The sequence below is a fragment of the Triticum aestivum genome, chromosome 4B, assembly GCF_018294505.1.
Source record: "Triticum aestivum cultivar Chinese Spring chromosome 4B, IWGSC CS RefSeq v2.1, whole genome shotgun sequence".
NCBI classification, from domain to species: domain Eukaryota; kingdom Viridiplantae; phylum Streptophyta; class Magnoliopsida; order Poales; family Poaceae; genus Triticum; species Triticum aestivum.
The window spans coordinates 610,721,235-610,744,638 of NC_057804.1; the positions used below are offsets into that span (position 1 = coordinate 610,721,235).

At 45.9% G+C, this 23,404-nt stretch overlaps 2 protein-coding genes across 4 annotated transcripts; one reads left to right on the top strand and one right to left on the bottom strand.

Moving 5' to 3' along the window:
- Positions 1-1,798: 1,798 nt before the first annotated feature.
- On the top strand, positions 1,799-6,181 carry LOC123093559 (bZIP transcription factor 29). 2 transcript variants are annotated; one of them, XM_044515542.1, is made up of 6 exons: positions 1,815-1,967; positions 2,032-2,090; positions 2,592-4,494; positions 4,654-4,786; positions 4,876-4,960; positions 5,642-6,181. In XM_044515542.1, exons 3-6 carry the CDS (start codon positions 3,749-3,751, stop codon positions 5,878-5,880), a joined length of 1,203 nt encoding a protein of 400 aa, XP_044371477.1. In that variant the 5' UTR covers positions 1,815-1,967; positions 2,032-2,090; positions 2,592-3,748; the 3' UTR covers positions 5,881-6,181. The 2 variants fall into 2 exon arrangements, with proteins under 2 accessions (XP_044371475.1, XP_044371477.1); XM_044515540.1 differs by having other exon boundaries at positions 1,799-4,494.
- Positions 6,182-7,081: 900 nt separating this feature from the next.
- On the bottom strand, positions 7,082-12,467 carry LOC123093560 (myosin-14). 2 transcript variants are annotated; one of them, XM_044515544.1, is made up of 13 exons: positions 12,074-12,467; positions 11,390-11,565; positions 11,208-11,311; positions 10,841-10,924; positions 10,635-10,738; positions 10,470-10,556; positions 9,926-10,128; positions 9,392-9,593; positions 9,249-9,299; positions 9,065-9,163; positions 8,888-8,947; positions 8,499-8,620; positions 7,082-8,397 (listed from the first exon to the last, which is right to left on the bottom strand). In XM_044515544.1, exons 1-13 carry the CDS (start codon positions 12,275-12,277, stop codon positions 7,299-7,301), a joined length of 2,595 nt encoding a protein of 864 aa, XP_044371479.1. In that variant the 5' UTR covers positions 12,278-12,467; the 3' UTR covers positions 7,082-7,298. The 2 variants fall into 2 exon arrangements, with proteins under 2 accessions (XP_044371479.1, XP_044371478.1); XM_044515543.1 differs by having other exon boundaries at positions 8,499-8,623.
- Between the last annotated feature and the right edge of the window lie 10,937 nt (positions 12,468-23,404).

Consider the following 23,404-nt stretch of genomic DNA (forward strand, 5'->3'; position numbering starts at 1 on the left):
CAAAAGATATAAGTGAAGCCTGTAGAGTATTCTAACAAATCACGATAAATGTGTGTCCCTCTAAAAATGTGTGCCCAGAAAATGATGATTGTGGCAAACTAAAAAGAAAACAAAGCAAAAATTATGGCACAAGATGCTCCAAGCAAAACTCATATCATGTGATGAATAAAATGTAGCTCCAAGTAACATACCGATAGATTGTAGGCGAAAGAGGGGATGTCATTTGGGGCATCCCCAAGCTTAGACGCTTGGATCTTCCTTGAATACTACCTTAGGATGCCTTGGGCATCCCCAAGCTTAGGGTCTTGCCGCTCCTTATTCCTTCGTCCATCGTGATCTCACCCAAAACTTGAAAACTTCAGCACACAAAACTCAACAAAAACCTCGTGAGATCCGTTAGTATAATAGACAAATCATAAACTTTAGGTACTGTTATGAACCCATTCCTATTTTACTCTTGCATAATACCTATTGTATTCTAACTTCGTTATGACTTATACGCCCCCCCCCCCCCCCCATATAATCCTTGGCATCATTAAAACAAGCGAACTATGCAATAGAAAACAGAATCTATCTAAAACAGAACATTCTGTAATGGTCTGAACTAACAGTATACTTATATAACTCCAAAAAATCTGATAAAATAGGATAACTTGGGAAATTTGTATATCAATCATGTGTAAATATTTCATAATTTTATCACGTTCCAGTGAATTATAGTAATTCCAGCACTGCGCGCAAAAGTTTCTGTTTTTTAGAGAATCAAGTCAACTATCAACCAAATCATCCCAAAGGCTTTACTTGGCACAAAACTAATTAAAACATAAAAGCACAATCATAACAGTAGCAATAATTGTGTCAACATACCAAAACAGAACGTAAAAGCAAAAATTTAAGATAATTATTGGGTTGCCTCCCAACAAGCGATATTGTTTTGCGCCCCTAGCTAGGCATAAGGCATTGTTTCAAGTATTATCATCCTTAGTTCTCACCGTCCTAGATGGGATTTTCTCAAAGCCTGGAGGTTCCTTACGCTTACCATTAGTTTCAGAGAATGAAGCAATTTTATTATCTAGGGTATCAAGCCTCTTGTTGCAAATGGTAAGAAGGGAATTCAACACCAGAGATAAACATTAGCAGTCGTCATTAATTCCACTAACCACATTGTCATCACACTGAAATACCATTTAGAATAAATGAACTTTCAATAGTGTCTAGTGTTATTATCAACTTCTCTAATATATGTTTCTTTATATTTTTGCACCCATTTCAGTGGCTAAAGATGTAGTAATGTGGAAACGGGAATGTACAGGGAAAGAAACACACTCATGATGTTGCACGAGAGGTGCATTCGAGCATACATTGTGATAACTACCATTTTAGGAAACTAATATGGCGCAAACATTCTAAATAACATCCCTAATAGCATGACGACGGTGCATATGTACAATCACCTGATGTTGCGGCATGGATGAGATCACTGTGATATCATGGGTGTGTGAATGTTGTTATGGGCCATTGAGCAATAACGCGTTGCACCATTGCACTTCTTTAAGAAAAATCAACGCTGGTAAATATGCAGGTAAAAATATGATACACAAATGTGGTTTAACAATTGTGTAAGTCGTATATGAGAAATCCCATATGTTTGCAATTTAGGTTGTTGATGGCCATTCGGCGGTGACACACTCGACCCAACTGTCCATGCGCATGTCGACAATGTTGTTGACGTGTTTCCTACCCCTCCACTAACCCGCCTTGTTATATCCGCCTCTCCCCTCCTCATCCCTCTTGCATTTCTCCACCTACCCAAAGCCCTTTCTCCACCAGATCTGACGGCCTCATGGCTAGGTTCGGGTATTCCTCGAGGGGACGGAGGCACTGTCGACCTCCTCTCATGGCTTTCCTCGGCATAGTCGCCGTCATGGTCTTCCTTTATGACGAATTCTGCTCGATTCGTCCCGGAGGTGCCCTTCAAAATAACCCCCCTTCCTATTCATTGCATTCCCTAAAGATTTTCTCTCCTTTCAGTTCTTGGCATCGCGATGGTCCCAGGCCCTCAGCTAAGGTCTGCATCTGGGATCCCACTGGTTCGAAGCCCCTTCCATATCCCTTAGTCTCATGGCAGGCTCTCCCCCTCCCATTTTCGGAGACACGAGAGATCTTCTTTATACGAAGATCTGGCGCTTCAGTTTTGGTTTCAAGGAAACTGAAGCTGGCAGTCGTGGAACCGCTGCATGCGCTATCTTCCATGGATTGGTGTCGATTCTCTTCGCTCGAGTCGGGGAATGTATCATGCCCCATCTTCTGCTCTGGCTTGAGTGGAGTTTCATCTGAAATCCCGTGTGTGTCCAGAGGCAGGCATCCCTCTCAACCTCCTTCACTGGAGGCATACATCGTGGTCTTTGGATCCAGATCTTCGCCAAGTAGGTCTTCGTCGTTGGTTGATATTCTAGAGTTATGCCACCAACCGTACAAGGGGCTTATTTCTCTCCTACTTATGATGCTCTGCATGATCCTCGTCATCGACGAGCTTGTGCCCTTCCTTGTCCAGAGGCTATCAGATGAAGTAGTCTTTGTCCTCTTTTCAGCGGGTGGCCATCATCTTCATCACCGGCGTTCAGCTATGGGGCCTATATGATTGTGGCCTCTCCCTGCGTGTCTGCGTGGCACAAGTTATCTGGTGCGTTGTTGTAATTTGCCCCCTGGTGTGTATGGTATTTACTTCTTGTAAATTAAGAACAAATGGAAGATCTTTCATTTCAAAAAAATAAAATCCCATCGTTTATCTTTTCCACTAGTCATTGATGAGATTCCAGCTGGCTTACCTTTTATCGACTTACCAAATAAAATTGTATTTTTTTGTAAGCCAATAAATGATTACTTTTTGTAAGCCAATAAATGATTACCAAATAGGTTTTTATTACAAAATAAAATCTTTTTATACGAGTACATTAATATCGACAGATAATCATGGGCTAGCGTATTAAAATATCTATACCCTATTGTCACACAATTTTTTTTCTTTTTCTAAGATGCACGTAAAGTATGTCTTTTTATAAAGAAGAAAAAAAACGTGCTTCCTACCGCTTATTTCCTCCACTGGTCACCGACGAGGTTCCAGTTGGCACGGACACGCGAACGCCGCCCGCTTGCATCCCTAGTAGGGGTGACACGTGGACACCGCCCGCTTGCATCCCTAGCAGAGGTGACACGCGCCACATGCTCCATAAGGTGAGCCCCACAGGTAACATAGGTGCGGGATCGCGAGGCCGCCCCACAGCCGTCCATCCGATGATCCGTAGGTAGGAAGTTTCCGCTTCCGCAAGGCGCCATTGCCAGTCGATGCGTACTAGCCACGGCCAGTGCAGCAGTACACTGAATGCCGATGGAGCTTGCCAAAAAAACGGTGCGTCGCCAGGCTGTGAGCCGCGGTGCAAAAGTGGCGCCTTGCGAGGCCCAGGCGAGCTCACCAAAGAAAGAAAGGCAAGCAAACGGGCCGGACGGACGGGCGGGCGATCGAACACGCGCACCGCGCACGCACGCACGAGTAGCCACCGGCACCGTCCCAACGGACGGCGATTAAAGGCCACCTTAAAAGCGCGTCGTCTCCCACCGCTCAGCTCCCTCCCTCGCGATTCGATCCATCACCACCGTCTCGACCGGCACGACCCATTTCCGTCGGCGGCGCTGCTCGCTTTGCACTGCCAGCACGGCGGACGTCCCCGGCGCGAGCGCGCAGGTAAGCATGGAGCGCATTGGCGAGGCCCACCAGGTGCACCAGCTGCAGCAGGTCCAGCAGCAGGGGGTGGCGGCGGCGCCGTCGTTCGGCGTGGTCGAGCACTCTGTTGTGGCGGCGGCGGCGGCGGCGGCGACCAAGCCGAGGGCGCCGGGGCTGCCGCCGACGCCGCCCGCGTCCTTCGCCGGGCAGCAGCGCGGTGCGGGCGGCGACGTGTGCATGGACGACTCCTCGGGGGCGGCGGGGCGCAAGCAGGTCGTGCCGGCGCACCGCCGGTCTCGCAGCGAGGTGCCGTTCGCGGGCTACTTCCCGCCGCCGACGCAACAGCTGCCGCAGCCCAAGGCGGAGGCCGGCGGCTGGGGCGACGGCACCGGCGGCGACGACCTGTTCAGCTCGTACCTGAACCTGGAGGGGATGGACGTGCTCAACTCCTCGTCGCCCGACAGCAGCGCCAAGGCCGACAGCAGCGAGAACGGCGACTCGGAGGAGTGCGCCGCCTGGGGCGCTGGCGCGGGCGTCAAGAGGAGCGCCGCCGGGGAGCCGGCCATGGCCGGGCGGCACGCCCGGAGCCTGTCCGTGGACAGCCTCATGGGGAGGCTCAACTTCGCTTCCCCCGGCGGCGGCGCCAACGGCGCGGGCGGCATGTTCAGCCTGGAGTTCGGCAGCGGCGAGTTCTCCCCCGCCGAGATGAAGAAGATCATGGCCGACGAGAAGCTGACCGAGATGGCCCTCGCCGACCCCAAGCGCGTCAAGAGGTACTACGTCGTAATCCATTCGATCATCGCCCCAATCAATCAATCGATCAAGACCGCGAATCCTTGCCAAAGCTTCGCCATTGATGATCGGCGATTGCTACTTGCCTAAAATGCGCTGTGGATCATGGAATTGAGATCGAGTTTGGATTGTGCGCGCAGGGTGCTGGCGAACCGGCAGTCGGCGGCGCGGTCCAAGGAGCGCAAGATGCGGTACATCGTGGAGCTGGAGCAGAAGGTGCAGATCCTGCAGACGGAGGCCACCACGCTCGCCGCGCAGATCAACCTCCTGCAGGTACCATCTTCATCCGCCTCCTGCTCCATTTTTAATCTCATTGATTGATTGAAATTCAGTTGACTGATGGTTCGAATTCGATGGCGCAGCGCGACTCGTCGGCGGTGGCGACGCAGAACAACGAGCTGAGGTTCCGGCTGCAGGCCATGGAGCAGCAGGCGCAGCTCCGCGATGGTACGTTGCGTTCACCCTTGTCGTGCGTGCTCGATCTGCTCGTCAACGTCCGACCGACCGATCGATCCATCCACCGATGTGCTCGGCACTAGACTAGAGTCTACATAGATGGTCCTTATCGTATCACGGCTCCTGACGTTGACATGTTTATCTGTGTGTCCAGTCCTAGTCGTACGTGTGCTCCGCTCACGACCGCAGCTCTGAATTCCCTCGGTAGGTACGCAGGTAGCTGAGTTCGCTCCATACCGGTAGTCGTTGGCATGTACTCGATGTGGGTGCTAATCCATTACGCCAGCAGCAGCAGCAGCACGGACGTGCTTAGCACTTGCACTTGACAATGATCAAGAACCAAGATTTGCTCATGTTTTTAAATTGACTCTGCGCATAAAATAGGTTGCTTTCTCTCAAGATGCTATGGAGTTGCCGGCATGAACGCACGTACTCCCTCCGTCCGGAAATACTTGTCATCAAAATGAATAAAATGGGATGTATCTAGATGTATTTTAGTTCTAGATACATCCCTTTTTGTCCATTTTGATGACAACTATTTTCGGACGGAGGGAGTAGCTGATTAGAAATAGATTGATTTGGACTCCAGAGTCTCATTCATACTAGTTTTGCAAGTGTTTCTTTAAGCTCATGGTTCTAACATTCACTTCTTCTCCTTGTGTTCTTGAGCAGCTCTGAACGAGGCGCTGACAGGCGAGGTCCAGCGCCTCAAGATCGCGGCGTTGGAGCTCGGCATCGGCGACTCCTGCTCCTCCAACGGCATGGCCCAGCAGCACAGCCTCATGTTCCAGCACCAGCAGCAGCAGCAGCAGGAGGCTACACCCATACCATTCTACCAACTGCAGCACCAACAACAGCAACAGCTGCAGCAGCAGAACGGCACAGCCAACAAGCATGAATCAAGGGAGTGATGGCGATGATCGCAGAGGCATTTATTTGGACTAGAGAAGAGACATTGCAGATTGCAGACACCAAGGGAAAACTTTGGTTTAGAGTTGAACTGTGAATCCATATGGTTTTATTGACTCTTTTGTTTTAATGTCGTCGTTAATAATCGTTGTAAGTTTTTCCAGGCGGTGAGCCCTGCCTGTACTTTCTTTTTCCTTCTTATTATGTTCATTGATTCTGTGGATATGTTACCTTTCAGTCACCAAAACTGGTGGAGCAGTAGTTGATTAATAACATATTCTTTTGTAGTATTATTAGTTTCTATATCTGTTGGGTATTTTCTGCAGCTTCGTCGCTTGGGGATACACCTGACATCTTTGTTCCTAAATATATTTAGACATTTTGGCAGTTTAATTTAAACTGCCAAAACATCTTATATTTAGAAACAACGGTCGTACAAAATAAGAATGCGGTAAGCATGACAGTTTTATTTTGAAGGGTGTGGCTAGACAAGGTCCGTTTTCTTTAACTAAATCCAATCTCGCCTAGGCCTTTGGTACTTTTCAAAGGGGTGACGCATCCGTGCATGAATCAAAATCATATCTTCCGTTTTATTTTTAGTCAAGTGATTTAAGAGCTAGAGATCTTTGGAAATCCCCTACTCCTTTTAGGGTGGATGCGTGAATCAGAGATGGTTCTAAATATGTCTTACATTCAGCTTGTTCAGGGATCCCTCGCCTTAACCAAGTCTGAAAGAAAAAGAAATATCTAAAAGAAATATTTGCACAGATCCTAATGTAAGATCTCATGAATACAGCATCGATTGAGACATAAGTCGACTGAAATTTATCAAGACTGTATTTTGAAATCGCACGCTATTTCACTTATATTTGTTGTTATCCAATTCCTACAGTTATACTATCTTTAGACAAATACCCATGGGTTCTGTAGGTACTCCCTCCGTTTTTATTTACTCCACATATTAGCATTGACTGAAATCAAACTTTATAAAGTTTAATCAAGTTTGTAGAAAACAATATGAACATTTACAATAACCAACGTATATGATGTGAAAATATATTCAATGATGAATATAATGGTATTGATTTGGTGGTGTATATGTTAATATATTTTTCTACAAACTTGATAAAGTTTATAAAGTCTGACTTTAGACAAAAGTTAATATGCAAAGTAAATAAAAATGGAGGGGGTACATATAACTACTTAACTGGAGTAATAACAATTGCCATAATATTCCCTTTAGGAAGACATAGAACGAATGCCATGGCAATGCCAAGAACTAGATATTTCAGATTGGACTAGTGATACAAAGAAGTTAGAAGCACAAGGAGACACAATGATAAAAGTTCATACCCCGACTAGAAGGGTGCAGAAACTTAAAAATCAACATATATACGAGGAAAATCAGTTGTTTTTAGGCCTAACCCACAGAGTCCTCAACCATGGCTTCACTGTCAATATCTGCATCCCCGGCCTCACTACCGTCCCGAGTCTCAGCATCAGACTCGCTATCTTCAACAAAGTTTCCTGGGAGCTTCTTTTCAGGATCAAGAAGTCCAATCATATGATTAATAGCTCGACGACCATCGGCATTAGTCTGGCTACCAGCTGAGTGGCCATCAGAGTTAACCAAACTGGTCAGAGCATCAGCTGCTGTTCTTTCTCCTGCGTCATCATCGTGTCCTTCAGAGGGGTCACCACCCACGTCTTCCGAGCAGCACGGAGACTCATTCTCCCCATTGACAGATGGTCCTGTTTCCACTGCCCAGCTACCGGCAACTTCTGAGGCCAACAGATCAGCTGTGCGAATAGTTCCATCCTGCGTGTCGTCAGGTTTGCTCGCAGAGCAGTCGCCCTCACGTTTCCCTTCAGAACACTGACCAATGCCATCTTTGAGGGTTAGGGGTTGTTGTTCCTCATTAACTAGTGGCAGCCCTCCATCTTTTGGAATCAAGTTAGATTCCTCGGTTTCTTGTTGTGCCTGCATTTCATCCTCTAGCTGCAAAGTCTCTCCCCCCATAACGCTGTTAATGGAATTATGATCATTGCAGCCAACATTGCCAATTTGGCTTTCTGTCTCCAAAACTTGCTCGGTCTCTTGCTCAGGAGCTGTAGCAGTATGATCACCATGAGAATCAGATCCGATTTTCTCTACTGTCCTATCTGGACTAGTGCACTCTAAGTCTTGAGTGCCCCCTTCAATTCTGGTACCACCATCCTGCTGCTCGGTCATATCAGCATCCTCATCGGTGGAACTATGTTCGCTTGCTTGGGTATTCTCTGCTGAAGCACCCGAAGCTTCCAACGTATCGTTTGCGTAGTCTGCTGGCTTTACACGGGCATTATCGGTGTTCACATTTGCTACTGGTACTTCATTGAGATCAAGACCCAGCAAGGTGCTCTCATAGTTCTCTTCGTCCTCTAAAGTTCTCTGCATAGCCTTAAGCTGTTCCTGCTGTTTTGCAAATAGAGAAGAGATCTCTTCCGTGGTTGAATAGAAAGCACGCAGTTGGGTCTCTCTGCAATAAGCAACAGAGGAAAGGAAGGCATTGTATAAAAAGTTAGTTCCACAAACTTGGACTCACATTGTTTATATATGATGCCCAAATTAGATGCTTACCGTAAAATAACTCTTTCTCTGGCCCCTTGATACCTACGCTTTTCAATTGATAGATCTCTCATTGTAGCAGCTACTTCAAGTTCAAGAGATGAGACCTTTGCCCATGCTTCTTCCCGAGCAGCCTGCTAACAAAGCACGTGTATTATCAGATTGTAAGTAAAGGAGTGTAGCCCCTCAAAGGATGGATCATACATGGAATAGAACAAACTTCTGCTGTTTGAAATATATGATACAACTTCGAACCCATGAAAAACCAGAGTCAATAGCACAACAGAAAAGGAACCCTGATCTTATGAAGAAAGCAAAGGAAGACCAATATAATTTGCCGATGTGATGAAACATCAGAGAAACAGAAAGAGTCCAATTATGTGACTGGAACATTTTTCTACCTTCTCATTTTCAAGTTCTTTCTTGAGCTTTCGCAGTTCAGTTTCCAGATTATCAGATTTCTGCAATTGCAATAGCAAAAAAAGAAAATGTTATACGACATTGAAGTACAAAAGATAAAAATACTTTTCACGGATGTAAGTTGTACAAAGTTTAACATGTGCGGAACCTCATGATACCTTCTGACTTTTAGCAGACACAAGCTGCTCATCCTGGAGTTGAGTCTCCAGTTCTCGCACTTTTTTCTCAGATGTTACAAGGCTTTCACGAGAGTCTTCCTGCATGAGAATGCAGCAGTTGAAGTACAGCAACGGAATGACATTACTTAAGATGAATAACTGCAACCAAAATAATTGTGCATACCAGCTTGGACCTTAATGTTTCCACGAGCAAACGGGTGTCTTTTTCCGATTCCTGAAAAATAATAAAACTCTATTTTTAGTATATGATATCACGAACATGAATTAGTCACCTGACCTTTGACTAGAATTGGAAGAGGATTAAACCTGAAGCTTGATGATAAACTCTTTCTGTTCCTTTTGTTGTTTAAGGTAAGCCTCTGTCTGTCTCTTCATTTCGTCTTGAGCCTCTGCTTGTACTTTATGCAGTGCAGATTTAAGGTCTTCTGCAGCCTTATCACGCTCCTCTATTCTTAAGTTTCTCTCCTCACTTAGCTGTTCCTCAAGCTCGCATATATTTGCCTTCTGGCTGAAAACATTTCAACTTTATATAAGTGGTGCTAGTACCGGAGTTAATACATGGAAAAAACTATTTAATTTATTTTCATAAGGTTAACCTTCCATCCCTGGAGCAAAAAAAGTGCAGTATGAAAACTTAGACTTGGCCTGTTCGGAACGCATTTCACAGCTTATTTGTAGGGAATATAGCAATTCCTCTAGAATTCCTATCAAAATCATGATTCCGACCCAGGAATTTTTCACAGATTATGGAATCCATGCACCCTTAGATATAGAAAGTTACGAGCAAAATCCTCTGTATTGTCAGAGTGGTAATGAAAATCCAACAGCTACGAAGCTTACCTTTGAATTATCTCATCAGCATCAGCACGTGATTGCTTTGATGCACTAAGCCTCTCATCCAGATCTTTTATGGAATTCTGTAACTCTGTATTTAATGTACTAAGAGTATCTAGTTGTTTCTGTTTCCCCTCTAGTGCTAGCTGAAGAGATTTAGTTTGCTCGAGATAAGAACTTGATGTAGTTTCTTTGAACTCCTTCAGTTCCTGCATTATCAGATTTGCACCAAAAAATTGGTTACAGGGAAGGGCGGTCATGAGTATAATTTCATAATCATATAGTTGCTGAAAACAGATGGACAATTTTAATCGAAAAGGGAACAAAATGTTTGCATTTGAAATCAGAATACATACTAGTGTATTACATCAACAAGGCAATAAATATAAAAAACAACTTGGCAACACCAACAATCTTTCTTGCACTAGAATATGCAAGAGCATTATTGGCTTATTACGTTGACTGAAGAAAAAATAGAAATAACCCTGTGATATGCAGTACACTCATATATCTTCTAAAATCATAAGCAAGTAACTATTTGTGTTTGTACCTTTTCATGCTGCTCTTCAGCTGTTTTGCTTGCAGTTCTCAATGTCTCAATTGTCACAACATGTGCCTCGAGTTGTTCCCTGAGCTCCTGCATGGATTTTAGCTTAATAAGATAATAGAGATACAAGGGCGATTAACTATTGTCATCTTGAAGGAGCCAACTTACTGCATTAGATTTTTCTAGTCTTCGAACATCATCTAGTGAAACAGGACCATCAGATGAACCAATGCCCAGACCCTTTAGCCTCTTGCTTTCAGAACCCATCTCCCCTTTAGGATCAAATATATAAATGGACAGACGTATCTCAGAACATGCGGTGTAGTTGCAAAATGTGATGAGCAAATCATAAGACAACATATTCACACTCTTACCTGATTTTCTTTTAAGTATGGTAGTACCATTCCCTACGCAGCTGACTGCATTAACTTCCCGATAGACAAATGCATAGGAGGCATCTGTAAAATCAACATACAAGTTAAGTGGGCACCGACAGGTAAATCACTTATATAAAATTAAAAGAGTTAGCGTTCATGCAAGCAAGAAGCATGACAGTGGCAACATAATAAAGTGCACAGAAGTAAATAAGGAGGGAACGGGCACAAAATGTGAGGAAACACTAAAACTGCTTATAGAGAACAGCAAGCCAGTAGCACAGACCAGGTACAGACCAATGGATAACATACCCAAAAAACCAACAAGGATCGGACTAGTAAAGGCAGAATAAGCAGAGCATTTTACCGTGATGAGGAGGTGTGGTAAATGATATGATGTCCCCATGATTAAGCTTGGTCGGAGGTGAACGTTTCATAAACTTATTCCAGTTGACGTATGTGCCATTCGTGCTGCACAGCTACAGCAAGTTAATTCAAGAAAAGGAATTATTATGGTTAGATAGAACAAGATCCAGAAGGAAAAGAAACCTCGAGTCCTTGAGGTAAACAGGCACAGGCTCATCGCGCTGCAGCTCCCCTATCACAGTGTCCTTATATATCTTGCAATGATTCCCGCTGACTGACACAGCAGAAATCCTGAAGCGAGGGTTCTCGACCGTGCGGCCTAGAATGTGCTCGTCAGCACTCAAAAGAATGTTCATCCCCTTCAGTATGGAGAAAAATAAAAGATTCCAATCAGCAAATGCATGCCTCCTTATTACAATGGTGGTATGCATAACACAAGTAAAGGCCACCATGCCTCAACTCTCAACCATTGACTAATCAACAACATATTGATGCGTTTCTGCCAAGAAAGTTCCTTGAAGGTCACATAGTTATATACTCCGTGAAAATGAAGTGTGAAATCTTGTTTTGCACTGACAGTTAGACCAAGCTGGCTGTTCGCCACACAAACAGCTTACAAGCAGAACCAAAGCTGCTAGGCCATTGTACTGGTATCAACAATTAAGCAGATAACTTTATCAGGGCCAGAGATGCCAGGTAAAGAGTACAAATGTACAATGCTTGTCTCTGTCTATTATCCATAAAACAGATTAATGAGCAATGCAGACAGGAAGATGACACATTGACTGGAATGCCGAGTACCCCACCAAGAAAAAAGACGAAAGATTGGGTTTTAGGTCTAGGGTTTAAGAAGGGGAGGGAGTGGACCTCGGAGCGGAGGCGGGCCTTCTTGGAGATGGCGGTGAGGACGGCCCAGACGCCGGGCTCCGGGTTCTGCACGGGCTGGTCGGCGAACTTGCGCGCGACGGCGCGCATCTCGTCGGCGCCCACCGGCGAGGGCTTGGGCGGGGTCGGCGCGGAGCAGGAGACGGGCGACTCGGCCTTGGAAGCCATCTTGGGCGTCACCAGCATATCAGGCGCGCGCGTGGGGGCGCGGCCGGTCGGCGGCGGAAGGGCGGGGCGGGTTGGCGGGGAGGGAGGGGCGGGGGAGTGGGGAGCGCGGCGGCGCGAGTGGGGTGGTGGCAGTTGGTGGGCGCGGGGCCGGCGGTGGAACCCCTCGGCGTGGGGGCCGCGTGGCGTGGTCTTGGGCTGTTGGGGTGCCTCGGAGAGGGGTGAGGGAGGGGGCGCAGAAGGTTAAGATTTGCGCGGGTGAAGATTAAGATTAGTTGAGAGGATTTGCGGGAAGATGATGGTGACTGTCAACCTGTGTTGTGTTTGAGAAGGAACCAAACTGATTGGGGATGGTTAAGACACACGGCGCGTTTGGCAACTGGAAATGGCGATTTAGTAATTAGTAGAGACAGTGCTTTAAAAGAAGTTGTAATTAGTAGAGACATTAAAACTGCGCAACTTTTCATCTCAGGTCAGTAGAATTCACAGTTGTTGGATTTTGGGTGTTAGAACATTTTCAGCCGTCCCATCAAACCATGGGGCAACAATTTTTTTTTGCAGACCCATTGAATAAGCCTTTTCCACGAGCAAAACGTGATCAACACCAAAGCTTCATGGGTGTTAGAATCATTACTATGTAATCTAGATTATTGACTCTAGTGCAAGTGGAAGACTGAAGGAAATATGCCCTAGAGGCAATAATAAAGTTATTATTTATTTCCTTAATTCATGATAAATATTTATTATTCATGCTAGAATTGTATTAACCGAAAACTTAGTACATGTGTGAATACATAGAAAAAACATAGTGTCACTAGTATGCCTCTACTTGACTAGCTCGTTAATCAAATATGGTTATGTTTCCTAACCATAGACATGTGTTGTCATTTGATGAACGGGGTCACATCATTAGGAGAATGATATGATGGACACGACCCATCTGTTAGCTTAGCATTATGATTGTGTTAGTTTCATTGCTACTGCTTTTCTTCATGACTTATACAAGTTCCTCGGACTATGAGATTATGCAACTCCCGAATACCGGAGGAATACTTTATGTGCTACCAAATGTCACAACGCAAGTGGGTGATTATAAAGGTGCTCTACAGGTGTCTCCGAAGGTGTTTGTTGGGTTGGCATAGATCGAGATTAGGATTTGGCACTCCGTGTTTCGGAGAGGTATCCCTGGGCCCACATGGTAATACTCATCACTATAAGCCTTGCAAGCATTGTGACTAATGAGTTAGTTGCGGGATGAAGTATTACAGAACGAGTAAAGAGACTTGCCGGTAACGAGATTGAACTAGGTATGATGATACCGACGATCGAATCTCGGGCAAGTAACATACCAATGACAAAGGGAACAATGTATGTTGTTATGGGTTTGACCGATAAAGATCTTCGTAGAATATGTAGGAACCAATATGAGCATCCAGGTTCCGCTATTGGTTATTGACCGTAGACGTGTCTCGGTCATGTCTACATAGTTCTCGAACCCATAGGGTCCGCACGCTTAACGTTCGTTGACGATTGGTAATATGAGTTTATGTGATATGATGTACCGAAGGTTGTTCGGAGTCCCGGATGTGATCACAGACATGACGAGGAGTCTTGAAATGGTCGAGACACAGAGATTGATATATTGGACGACTATGTACGGACACCGGAAGTGTTTCGGAGAAGTTTCGGATAAAACCGGAGTGCCGAATGGGTTACCAGACCCCCCTCCCCCCCGGGGGAACTAATGGGCCTAGATGGGCCTTAGTGGGAGAAGAGGAAGGGCCAGGAGGGTCTGCCCCCCCCCTTGAGTCCGAATAGGACAAGGGAAGGGGGTGGCGCCCCCCCCCCTTTCCTTCCCTTCCCCCTCTTCCTTCCTCCTTCCCCCTCTTCCTTAGGTGGAAACCTACTAGGACTTGGAGTCCTAGTAGGATTCCCCTCTCTTGGAGCACCCTAGGAGGGCCGGCCGGCCTCCCCCTTGCTCCTTTATATACGGGGGCAGGGGGCACCCTAGAACACACAAGTTGATTGTTTAGCCGTGTGCGGTGCCCCCCTCCACAGATTTCCACCTCGGTCATATCATCGTAGTGCTTAGGCGAAGCCCTGCGCCGGTAACTTCATCATCACCGTCACCACGCCGTCGTGCTGACGGAACTCTCCCTCGACCTCAGCTGGATATAGAGTTCGTGGGACGTCACCAAGCTGAACGTGTGCAGATCGCGGAGGTGTCGTACCTTCGGTGCTAGGATCGGTCGGATCGTGAAGACGTACGACTACATCAACCGCGTTGTCATAACGCTTCCGCTTTTGGTCTACGAGGGTACATAAACAACACTCTCCCCTCTCGTTGCTATGCATCACCTAGAGATAGATCTTGCCTGATCGTAGGAATTTTTTTGAAATTACTGCGTTCCCCAACACCCCTACCTTGCGGAGGTGCTGCGACACCCTCAAACCATTGAGATGCGTGAGGGGGTGCTGCACATCCGCGATGTTGAGGGGCCGAAGAAGACCAGAAGCATGGAGACAAGACTCGAAGCAATGGAGCAACAAGTTTTCAAGTGTCAAGGGATGGTGGAACGTGGACTCAACGCCAATCACTTGATGATCGCGGAGTTCACCAACAATCACAAGTTGGCTGCCAAGAACATCGGGGAGGCCATCTTCAAGCTTCATGAGAAAATCGAGCATCTCCAAGCCCAGATCTATGACCTGCAAAACCAAAACTATGAGTATGAATACATATTTAAGAGGATGGGTCTGGCTGCAGATTTGAGGATCCCGGAGACTCATTCATCTTTCTATGATGGTGAGCCTATGCCTTGGAAGATGGATGACAAACCTACTACATCAACAACTCCATCATCACCACCTCCGAAGAAAGAGACATAAATACATGGGTATGGGCACTCCCCTTGGCAACTGCCAAGCTTGGGGGAGGTGCCCCGGTATCGTATCACCATCACACCTTTACTTTCATCATTTTTCTTAGTTCTATCCTTTTGGTTATATTTTGATCTAGTAGAATAAAGTTTTAGTATGATCTAGCTTTGAGTTTTGTTTTGATCTCTATCTATGTAATCGAGTCCATGAGTTATATATAACAAAGAGTAGTTTTAAGTTGAGGGCTTTGCTTTCTTGCTATGATCTTGAGGGAATAAAATAAGAGAAAGAATAAAAAGAAATAGAAAAAGATCATATATTGATATTATGGAGAGTAATGACTTCACATATAAAGAGTATGATGAATAAAGATTGTTGAGAGTTGACAAACATAGTTTTGGTCATTGTTGCAATTAATAGGAAGTAATAAAGAAAGAGAGGTTTTACATGTAAATATACTATCTTGGACATCTTTTGGAATTGTGAGCACTCATTAAAATATGACATGCTAAAAAGTTGATGTTGGACAAGGAAGACAACATAGTGGGTTATGTTTTCTTATATTCAAATAGAAGTTATACTGTCATGGATCCTCCAACATGTCGAGCTTGTTTTTTCCTCTTATGCTAGCCAAATTCTTTGCACCAAGTAGAGATACTACTTGTGCCTCCAAACACCCCTTAAACCCAGTTTTGCCATGAGAGTCCACCATACCTACCTATGGATTGAGTAAGATCCTTCAAGTAAGTTGTCATCGGTGCAAGCAATAAAAAATGATCTCTAAATATGTATGATCTATTAGTGTGAAGAAAATAAGATTTATAAGAACTTGTGATATGAAAGAAATAAAAGCGACATACTGCATAATAAAGTTCATAATCACAAGCGGCAATATAAAGTGACGTTCTTTTGCATTAAGATTTTGTGCATCCAACCAAAAAGTGCATGACAGCCTCTGCTTCCCTCTGCGAAGGGTCTATCTTTTATTTTTATCTTCTACCCTTATACAAGAGTCATGGTGATCTTCACCTTTCTTTTTTACACTCTTTTCCTTTTGGCAAGAACTATGTGTTGGAGAAAGATCCAGATATATATATCCACTCAGATGTAGGTTATCATAAAGTATTATTGTTGACATTACCATTAAGCTAAAAGGTTGGGAGGCAAAACTATAAGCCCCTATCTTTCTCTATGTCCGATTGAAGCTTTGAACCCATAAGTATCATGTGAGTGTTAGCAATTGTGAAAGACTAAATGATAGTTGAGTATGTGGACTTGCTGAAAATCTCTTAAATTGACTCTTTCCGATGTTATGATAAATTGCAATTGCTTCAATGGCCGAGATCATAGTTTGTTAGTTTTCAATGAAGTTTTTGATTCATACTTTACCTTGGGAATGAATTGTTACTTTAGCATAATGAATTATATGACATTATATGTTACTGTTCTAAAGATGATCATGATGCCCTCATGTTCGTATTTTATTTTATCGACACCTCTATCTCTAAACATGTGGACATATTTTTTGATTTCGGCTTTCACTTGAGGACAAGCGAGGTCTAAGCTTGGGGGAGTTGGTATGTCCATTTTGCATCATGCTTTTATATTGATATTTACTGCATTATGGGCTATTATTACACATTCTAGCACAATACTTATGCCTTTTCTCTCTTGTTTACAAGGTTTACATGAAGAGGGAGAATGCCGGCAACTGGAATTATGGGCTGGAAAAGGAGCAAATATTAGAGACCTATTATGCACAACTCCAAAAGTCTTGAAACTTCACGGAGAGTCATTTTGGAATTAATAAACAATATTGGGTGAAGTAAGCACCAGAGGGGGCCACCAGCAATCCACAAGGGTGGAGGGCGTGCCCTCCTGCCTTGTGGGCCCCCTGTTAGGCCTCCGGTGCCCATCTTCTGCTATATGGTGTGTTTTGACCTGGAAAAAATCAAAAGGAAGCTTTTGGGACGAAGCGCTGCCGCCTCGAGGTGGAATCTGGGCAGAACCAATCTAGGGCTCTGGCGGAGTTGTCCTATCGGGAAACTTCCCTCGGGGAGGGGGAAATTGAAGCCATCGTCATCACTAACGAGTTTCTCATTGAGAGGGGGTCAATCTCCATCAACATCTTCACCAGCACCATCTCCTCTCAAACCCTAGTTCATCTCTTGTATTCGATCTCTATCTCAAAACCTCATATTGGTACCTGTGGGTTGCTAGTAGCGTTGATTACTCCTTGTAGTTGATGCTAGTTGGTTTATTCGGTGGAAGATCATATGTTCAGATCCTTAATGATAGTTAACACTCCTCGGATTATGAACATGAATATGCTTTGTGAGTAGTTACGTTTGTTCCTGAGGACATGGGAGAAGTCTTGTTATAAGTAATCATGTGAATTTGGTATTCGTTTGATATTTTGATGAGATGTGTGTTGTCTTTCCTCTAGTGGTGTTATGTGAATGTTGACTACATGACACTTCACCATTGTTTGGGCCTAGGGGAAGGCATTGGGAAGTAATAAGTAGATGATGGGTTGCTAGAGTGACAGAAGTTTAAACCCTAGTTTATGCGTTGCTTCGTAAGGGGCTGATTTGGATCCATATGTTTCATGCTATGGTTAGATTTATCTTCATTCTTCTTTCGTAGTTGCAGATGCTTGCGAGAGGGGTTAATCATAAGTGGGAAGCTTATCCAAGGAAGGGCAGCACCCAAGCACCGGTCCACCCACATATCAAATTATCAAAGTAACGAACGCGAATCATATGAGCATGATGAAAATTAGCTTGACAGTAATTCCCATGTGTCCTCGGGAGCGCTTTGCTTTATATAAGAGTTCGTCTAGGCCTATTCTTTGTTATAAAAAGGATTGGGCCACCTTGCTGCACCTTAGTTACTTTTGTTATTTGTTACCCGTTACGAATTATCTTATCACAAAACTATCTGTACTGATAATTTAAGTGCTTGCAGAGAAAACCTTGCTGAAATCCGCTTGTCATTTCCTTCTGCTCCTCGTTGGGTTCGACACTCTTACTTACCAGAAGGACTACGATACACCCCTATACTTGTGGGTCATCATATGGTCACAAGAAAGGGTTCAATATTGGATTCAACTTGATTGATATTAAGGACTCTAGATAGCTGACGAGAAATTTCTTGAACACTTCAAGCGGAGGTGCTTTTTTAGATGAACTCTAATTCCAATTGAACCAACAATACCATAAAGTCATGAGCAATCTACTTATTTCAATCTCATGTGGGGGATCCAACACTTGGAATAACAATTCCTTCCCAGTATTCATAACCTGGTTGACAGCCGAAAGATGCCAAACATACGGCATGTATTTCCAGTGTTCACAAGCTCTTGGGTATCTACAAGATGGCTGGAAGTTATCCTCAGGTTCGAAACCACATACAAGGCACATACTAGTAGTCTCAAGTGTTCTCTTGTGTTTATTTTTTCAGGTTGGTAGGGAGTTCGAAACAACACGCCATGCAAAAGTTCGAATTGTAGGTGGTACTTCAGCAGACCAAATGTTCTTCCACCGCGTCCTTCGGCCATCTAGAGCTAAACTTGAGGTCGTGGCAGTGGCTCTATTTGCTTCTTTGAAAGCAAAATCATATGCACCTTTTACATAAAAAACAAGTTCGCCTGGCCCCAAGCCAAAGTATCTGCATCATGCCTTGGAGATGCTCTAATTTTCAGAACCTCACTCACATCAAAAGGCAGAAAATAATTGGTAAGTAGACCCATGTTCCATGACCCATTGTCATTTAGGAGCTCACAAACAAAGTGAATACAGCAGTGTCGTTGAGGAGATATTGGTTTAAAATAATATGGTCTCGGACTCGGAATCTAGTTATGCCTCCATACCCTTATACTTGATCCATTACCAACCCTCCACACGAGGCCTTTCTTGAGCAACTCAAGACCATAAGTGACTGCTTGACACGAAGATGAGGCATTGCCAGAAAAAACTGTATCTTCAAGTTTGCCTTCAGGGTAATACCTGGATTTAAGCAACCGGGCGCAAAGGCTATTCGGCCTATCAATAAGTCCCCATGCTTGGTGCGCTAGGAGTGCTTGTAATCACGAAAACCAAGTCCGCCTTTACATTTGGCTTGAAGCAAATAATTGAAGGAAATAGGCCCTAGAGGCAATAATAAAGTTATTATTTATTTCCTTATTTCATGATAAATGTTTATTATTCATGCTAGAATTGTATTAACTGGAAACTTAGTACATGTGTGAATACATAGACAAACAAAGTGTCACTAGTATGCCTCTACTTGACTAGCTCGTTGAATCAAAGATGGTTAAGTTTCCTAGCCATAGACATGAGTTGTCATTTGATTAACGAGATCACATCATTAGGAGAATGATGTGATTGACTTGACCCATTTCGTTAGCTGCTATTGCTTTCTTCATTACGTATACATGTTCCTATGACTATGAGATTATGCAACTCCTGTTTACCCGAGGAACACTTTGTGTGCTACCAAACGTCACAACGTAACTGGGTGATTATAAAGGTGCTCTACAGGTGTCTCCGAAGGTACTTGTTGAGTTGGCGTATTTCGAGATTAGGATTTGTCACTCCGATTGTCGGAGAGGTATCTCTGGGCCCTCTCGGTAATGCACATCACTATAAGCCTTGCAAGCAATGTGACTAATGAGTTAGTTGCGGGATGATGTATTACATAACGAGTAAAGAGACTTGCCGGTAACGAGATTGAACTAGGTATTGAGATACCGACGATGGAATCTCGGGCAAGTAACATACCGATGACAAAGGGAACAATGTATGTTGTTATGCGGTTTGACCGATAAAGATCTTTGTAGAATATGTGGGAACCAATATGAGCATCCAGGTTCCACTATTGGTTATTGACCGGAGACGTGTCTCGATCATGTCTACATAGTTCTCGAACCCGTAGGGTCCGCACGCTTAAAGTTCGGTGACGATTTATATTATGAGTTATGTGTTTTGATGTACCGAAGGTAGTTTGGAGTCCCGGATGAGATCGGGGACATGACGAGGAGTCTCGAAATGGTCGAGACGTAAATATTGATATATTGGATGACTATATTCGTACATCGGAAAGGTTCCGAGTGATTCGGGTATTTTCGGAGTACCGGGGAGTTACGGGAATTCACCGGGAGAGTATTGGGCCTTATTGGGCCATACGGGAATAGAGGAGAGAGGATAAAAGGAAGGAGGCGCGCTGTCGGAGAAATGGGCCACGGGTAGCCTCACCCGAGTCCTTGAACATGTCAAAACTTTGGGCCCGCTTTGACCCGAAGTGTCCCAAGATGAAGCTCCGCCCTCCGGGGGCCGGCTGGCTCAACGGCCGGCCACCGGAGGACGGCCAACCACCAGCAGATGACACCATGAGTGGCTGGCTCCAGTCAGCCGGCCTCTAGAGAGGACGGCGTCGTGCAGGCGGCCACCTGGTGCCCTCAGAGTCTGTGCCCCCATCAAGAGGACGAGATAGGGCGTGGCAACAGTGAAGCCCCTCGCCCCCAAATCTTGGGTTGGGCATGGCCACAGTGCCCCGTACAGGCAGAGATCTCCGCACGACATGGCACTGTTGCCACTCCCCCCTGACGTCATTCTGGATAGGCGGAGCCCTGTTCCCATGACGACCTGTCGGTACGGCCCGCAGGCTGCGGGCCCTATCGGGCAGTGACGTCTCGGAAGACGGTGGATGCCGAACCAGTCGGACCTAGGGAAGGCCGGCTGAGGGAGTCCTGGATTAGGGGGTGCCCGGACAGCCGGACTATGTACCTTGGTCGGACTGTTGGACTATGAAGATACAAGATTGAAGACTTCGCCCCATGTCCGAATGAGACTCCTTTGCGTGGAAGGCAAGATTGGCGATTCGGATGTTAGATCTCCTTCTCTGTAACCGACTTTGTGTAACCCTAGCCCCCTCCGGTGTCTATATAAGCCGGAGGGTTTAGTCCGCAGAACAACAATCATACCATAGGCTAGCCTCTAGGGTTTAGCCTCTACGATCTCGTGGTAGATCAACTCTTGTAATACTCATATCATCAAGATCAATCAAGCAGGAAGTAGGGTATTACCTCCATCGAGAGGGCCCGAACCTGGGTAAAACATCGTGTCCCCTGGCTCTTGTTACCATCAGCCTTAGACGCACAGTCCAGGACCCCCTACCCGAGATCCGCCGGTTTTGACACCGACATTGGTGCTTTCATTGAGAGTTCCTCTGTGTCGTCGCTATAAGGATCGATGGCTCCCTCAACCTTCAACAACGCAGTCCAGAGCGAGACTTTTCTCCCCGGACAGATCTTCATGTTCGGCGGCTTCGCACTGCGGGCCAACTTGCTTGGCCATCTGGAGCAGATCGACAGCTACGCCCCTGGCCATCAGGTCAGGTTCGACAACTTGAATTACACGACCGATATCCGCGGAGACTTGATCTTCGACCGATTCGGGCCCATATCAGGAGTGCCGGCCTTCGACGGATTCGGGCCCATATCAGGAGCGCCGGCTGTCGTGGTTCTAAGTCTGACAGTAGAATGGGGGTAGGTATGGAGAGGCAAGATCCTAGCTATGGAGTAGTTGTACACACGAGTGTTTTACGAGTTCAGGCCCTTCTCGGAGGAAGTAATAGCCCTACGTCTCGGAGCCGGGAGGCGGTCGACTGGTTTCTGTGTATATGAGTTACAGGGGTGCGAACCCTTTACACTGAGGAGGGGGGTGGCTTATATAGAGTTCGCCAGACCCCTCTGGCCCTCAGTTATGTAGGGTTTAAAGTACATTAAGACAGGGGGTTACTGGTAACGCCCTCATAAAGTGCCATGAAGACTATTAAAGCTACTTAATGACAGACCGTTGCATGCTGAGTGACTTTAGGTCTCCTGGCCGTCGAGTGGTTAGCTTCATGGTCGAGTGGCTATCTTTATCGTCGAGTGTCCTTGAGTTCGTCGAGTGAAGTCCCTCTTGGTCGACTGGAAGGTAGCTTCTTCTAAGGATGTCCTTGGGTAGGGTATCCTAGATAGGTCCATGACCCTACCCTAGGTACATGACTTCATCATTAGCCCCCGAATGGATCGAGGTTCGAGTGAGGAAGGGGTTGATAATTTTCTCCGACCCATTTCCCATGCTCTGATTATGTCGTATCCTGGATCAACGATTTTTCTTTTATGGCGTTGGCATTAACTTTTCTTTCAGTCGCCTTGATCCATTCTTTTCTTCTGTCGAGTGAACTTTTGAACTTAGTGAACTTCCGAGCGACGGATCGCAGGAAATCTATCGTCTGACAGATTGATCTGCCGTTAGCGGATTTTGTGGGATCCGAATTTTGGGAAGCGCGCGAAGCGGGGCGGACCGCAGTACTCGGATGGGATAAGGCGTGGACGCCTCAATTTCCGTGCCGCCTTTTTCGCCACGTATCATGCGTGCGCGACTGTTTCGGGATGTGAAAGGACCGCCCGGGCCTACTTGTCAGCCACTCGGAAGCGTCCTTATATAAAGCGCCGGGCGAGGGTTTTTGAACAGTGCCTTCTCATTCTCCTCTCTGCCCTCTTTGCCCCCGCCCGCTGTGCCTGCTCTCGCCTCTGCCTATCCACTCCTCGCGTGCTTCATCGGCGACAATGGTGAAGGAGAAGACGGCAGCCTTGGAGCGCGCGAAGAAGGCGACGACGACGGGGAAAGCGAAGGGGAGAGCGTTCAGTCGGGGCGGATCTTCATCAAGGTCCCGCCTGCCAAAAGGTTGGGTCCAAGGGGATTGGATCCGTTCGACCATCACCGAGACGGATCTCAATGACCTGGCCAACGAGGGTCTGATCCCCCACGGGTCAGCAAGGCTTCCGGGGACCGAGTGTCAACCGCAGCCGCAGGAGGGTGAGTGCGTTCTCCTTGCCACTCATTTAGACCGTGGATTCTCTCTACCGCCGAGTGTTTTCTTTCGAGAGTTTCTGAACTTCTTTGGGGCGCAACTCCACCATTTCACTCCCAATTCCATTGCCTATCTTGCTGCTTTCGTGTCCATGTGCGAGAACTTCCTGGGTTGTCGACCACACTTGGGTCTCTTTAAGCACATATTCACCTGTCGCTCACAGACGGTGAAAAAGGCGAGTCCGGATGATGAGAGGACTAAGGTTATCCAGATGTGCGGGGGTCTTGGGATTTAGATGAGGAATAAGAGTACTTTCCCGGCCATGACCCTTCATGAGTCGGTCAGAGGGTGGTAGTCGACTTGGTTCTACTGCCAAGACGAGTCGACGCCGGGGCAGTCGACTGG

Coding starts and splice junctions, on each gene's coding strand:
- LOC123093559 (XM_044515540.1), top strand. CDS start 3,749: ATGGAGCGCATTGGCGAGGCCCACCAGGTGCACCAGCTGCAGCAGGTC. Junction 4,495..4,653: donor GACCCCAAGCGCGTCAAGAG/GTACTACGTCGT, acceptor TTGTGCGCGCAG/GGTGCTGGCGAACCGGCAGT. Junction 4,787..4,875: donor CGCAGATCAACCTCCTGCAG/GTACCATCTTCA, acceptor TCGATGGCGCAG/CGCGACTCGTCGGCGGTGGC.
- LOC123093560 (XM_044515543.1), bottom strand. CDS start 12,277: ATGCTGGTGACGCCCAAGATGGCTTCCAAGGCCGAGTCGCCCGTCTCC. Junction 11,566..12,073: donor AGGCCCGCCTCCGCTCCGAG/GTCCACTCCCTC, acceptor TCCATACTGAAG/GGGATGAACATTCTTTTGAG. Junction 8,948..9,064: donor TGTCTGCTAAAAGTCAGAAG/GTATCATGAGGT, acceptor TTGCAATTGCAG/AAATCTGATAATCTGGAAAC.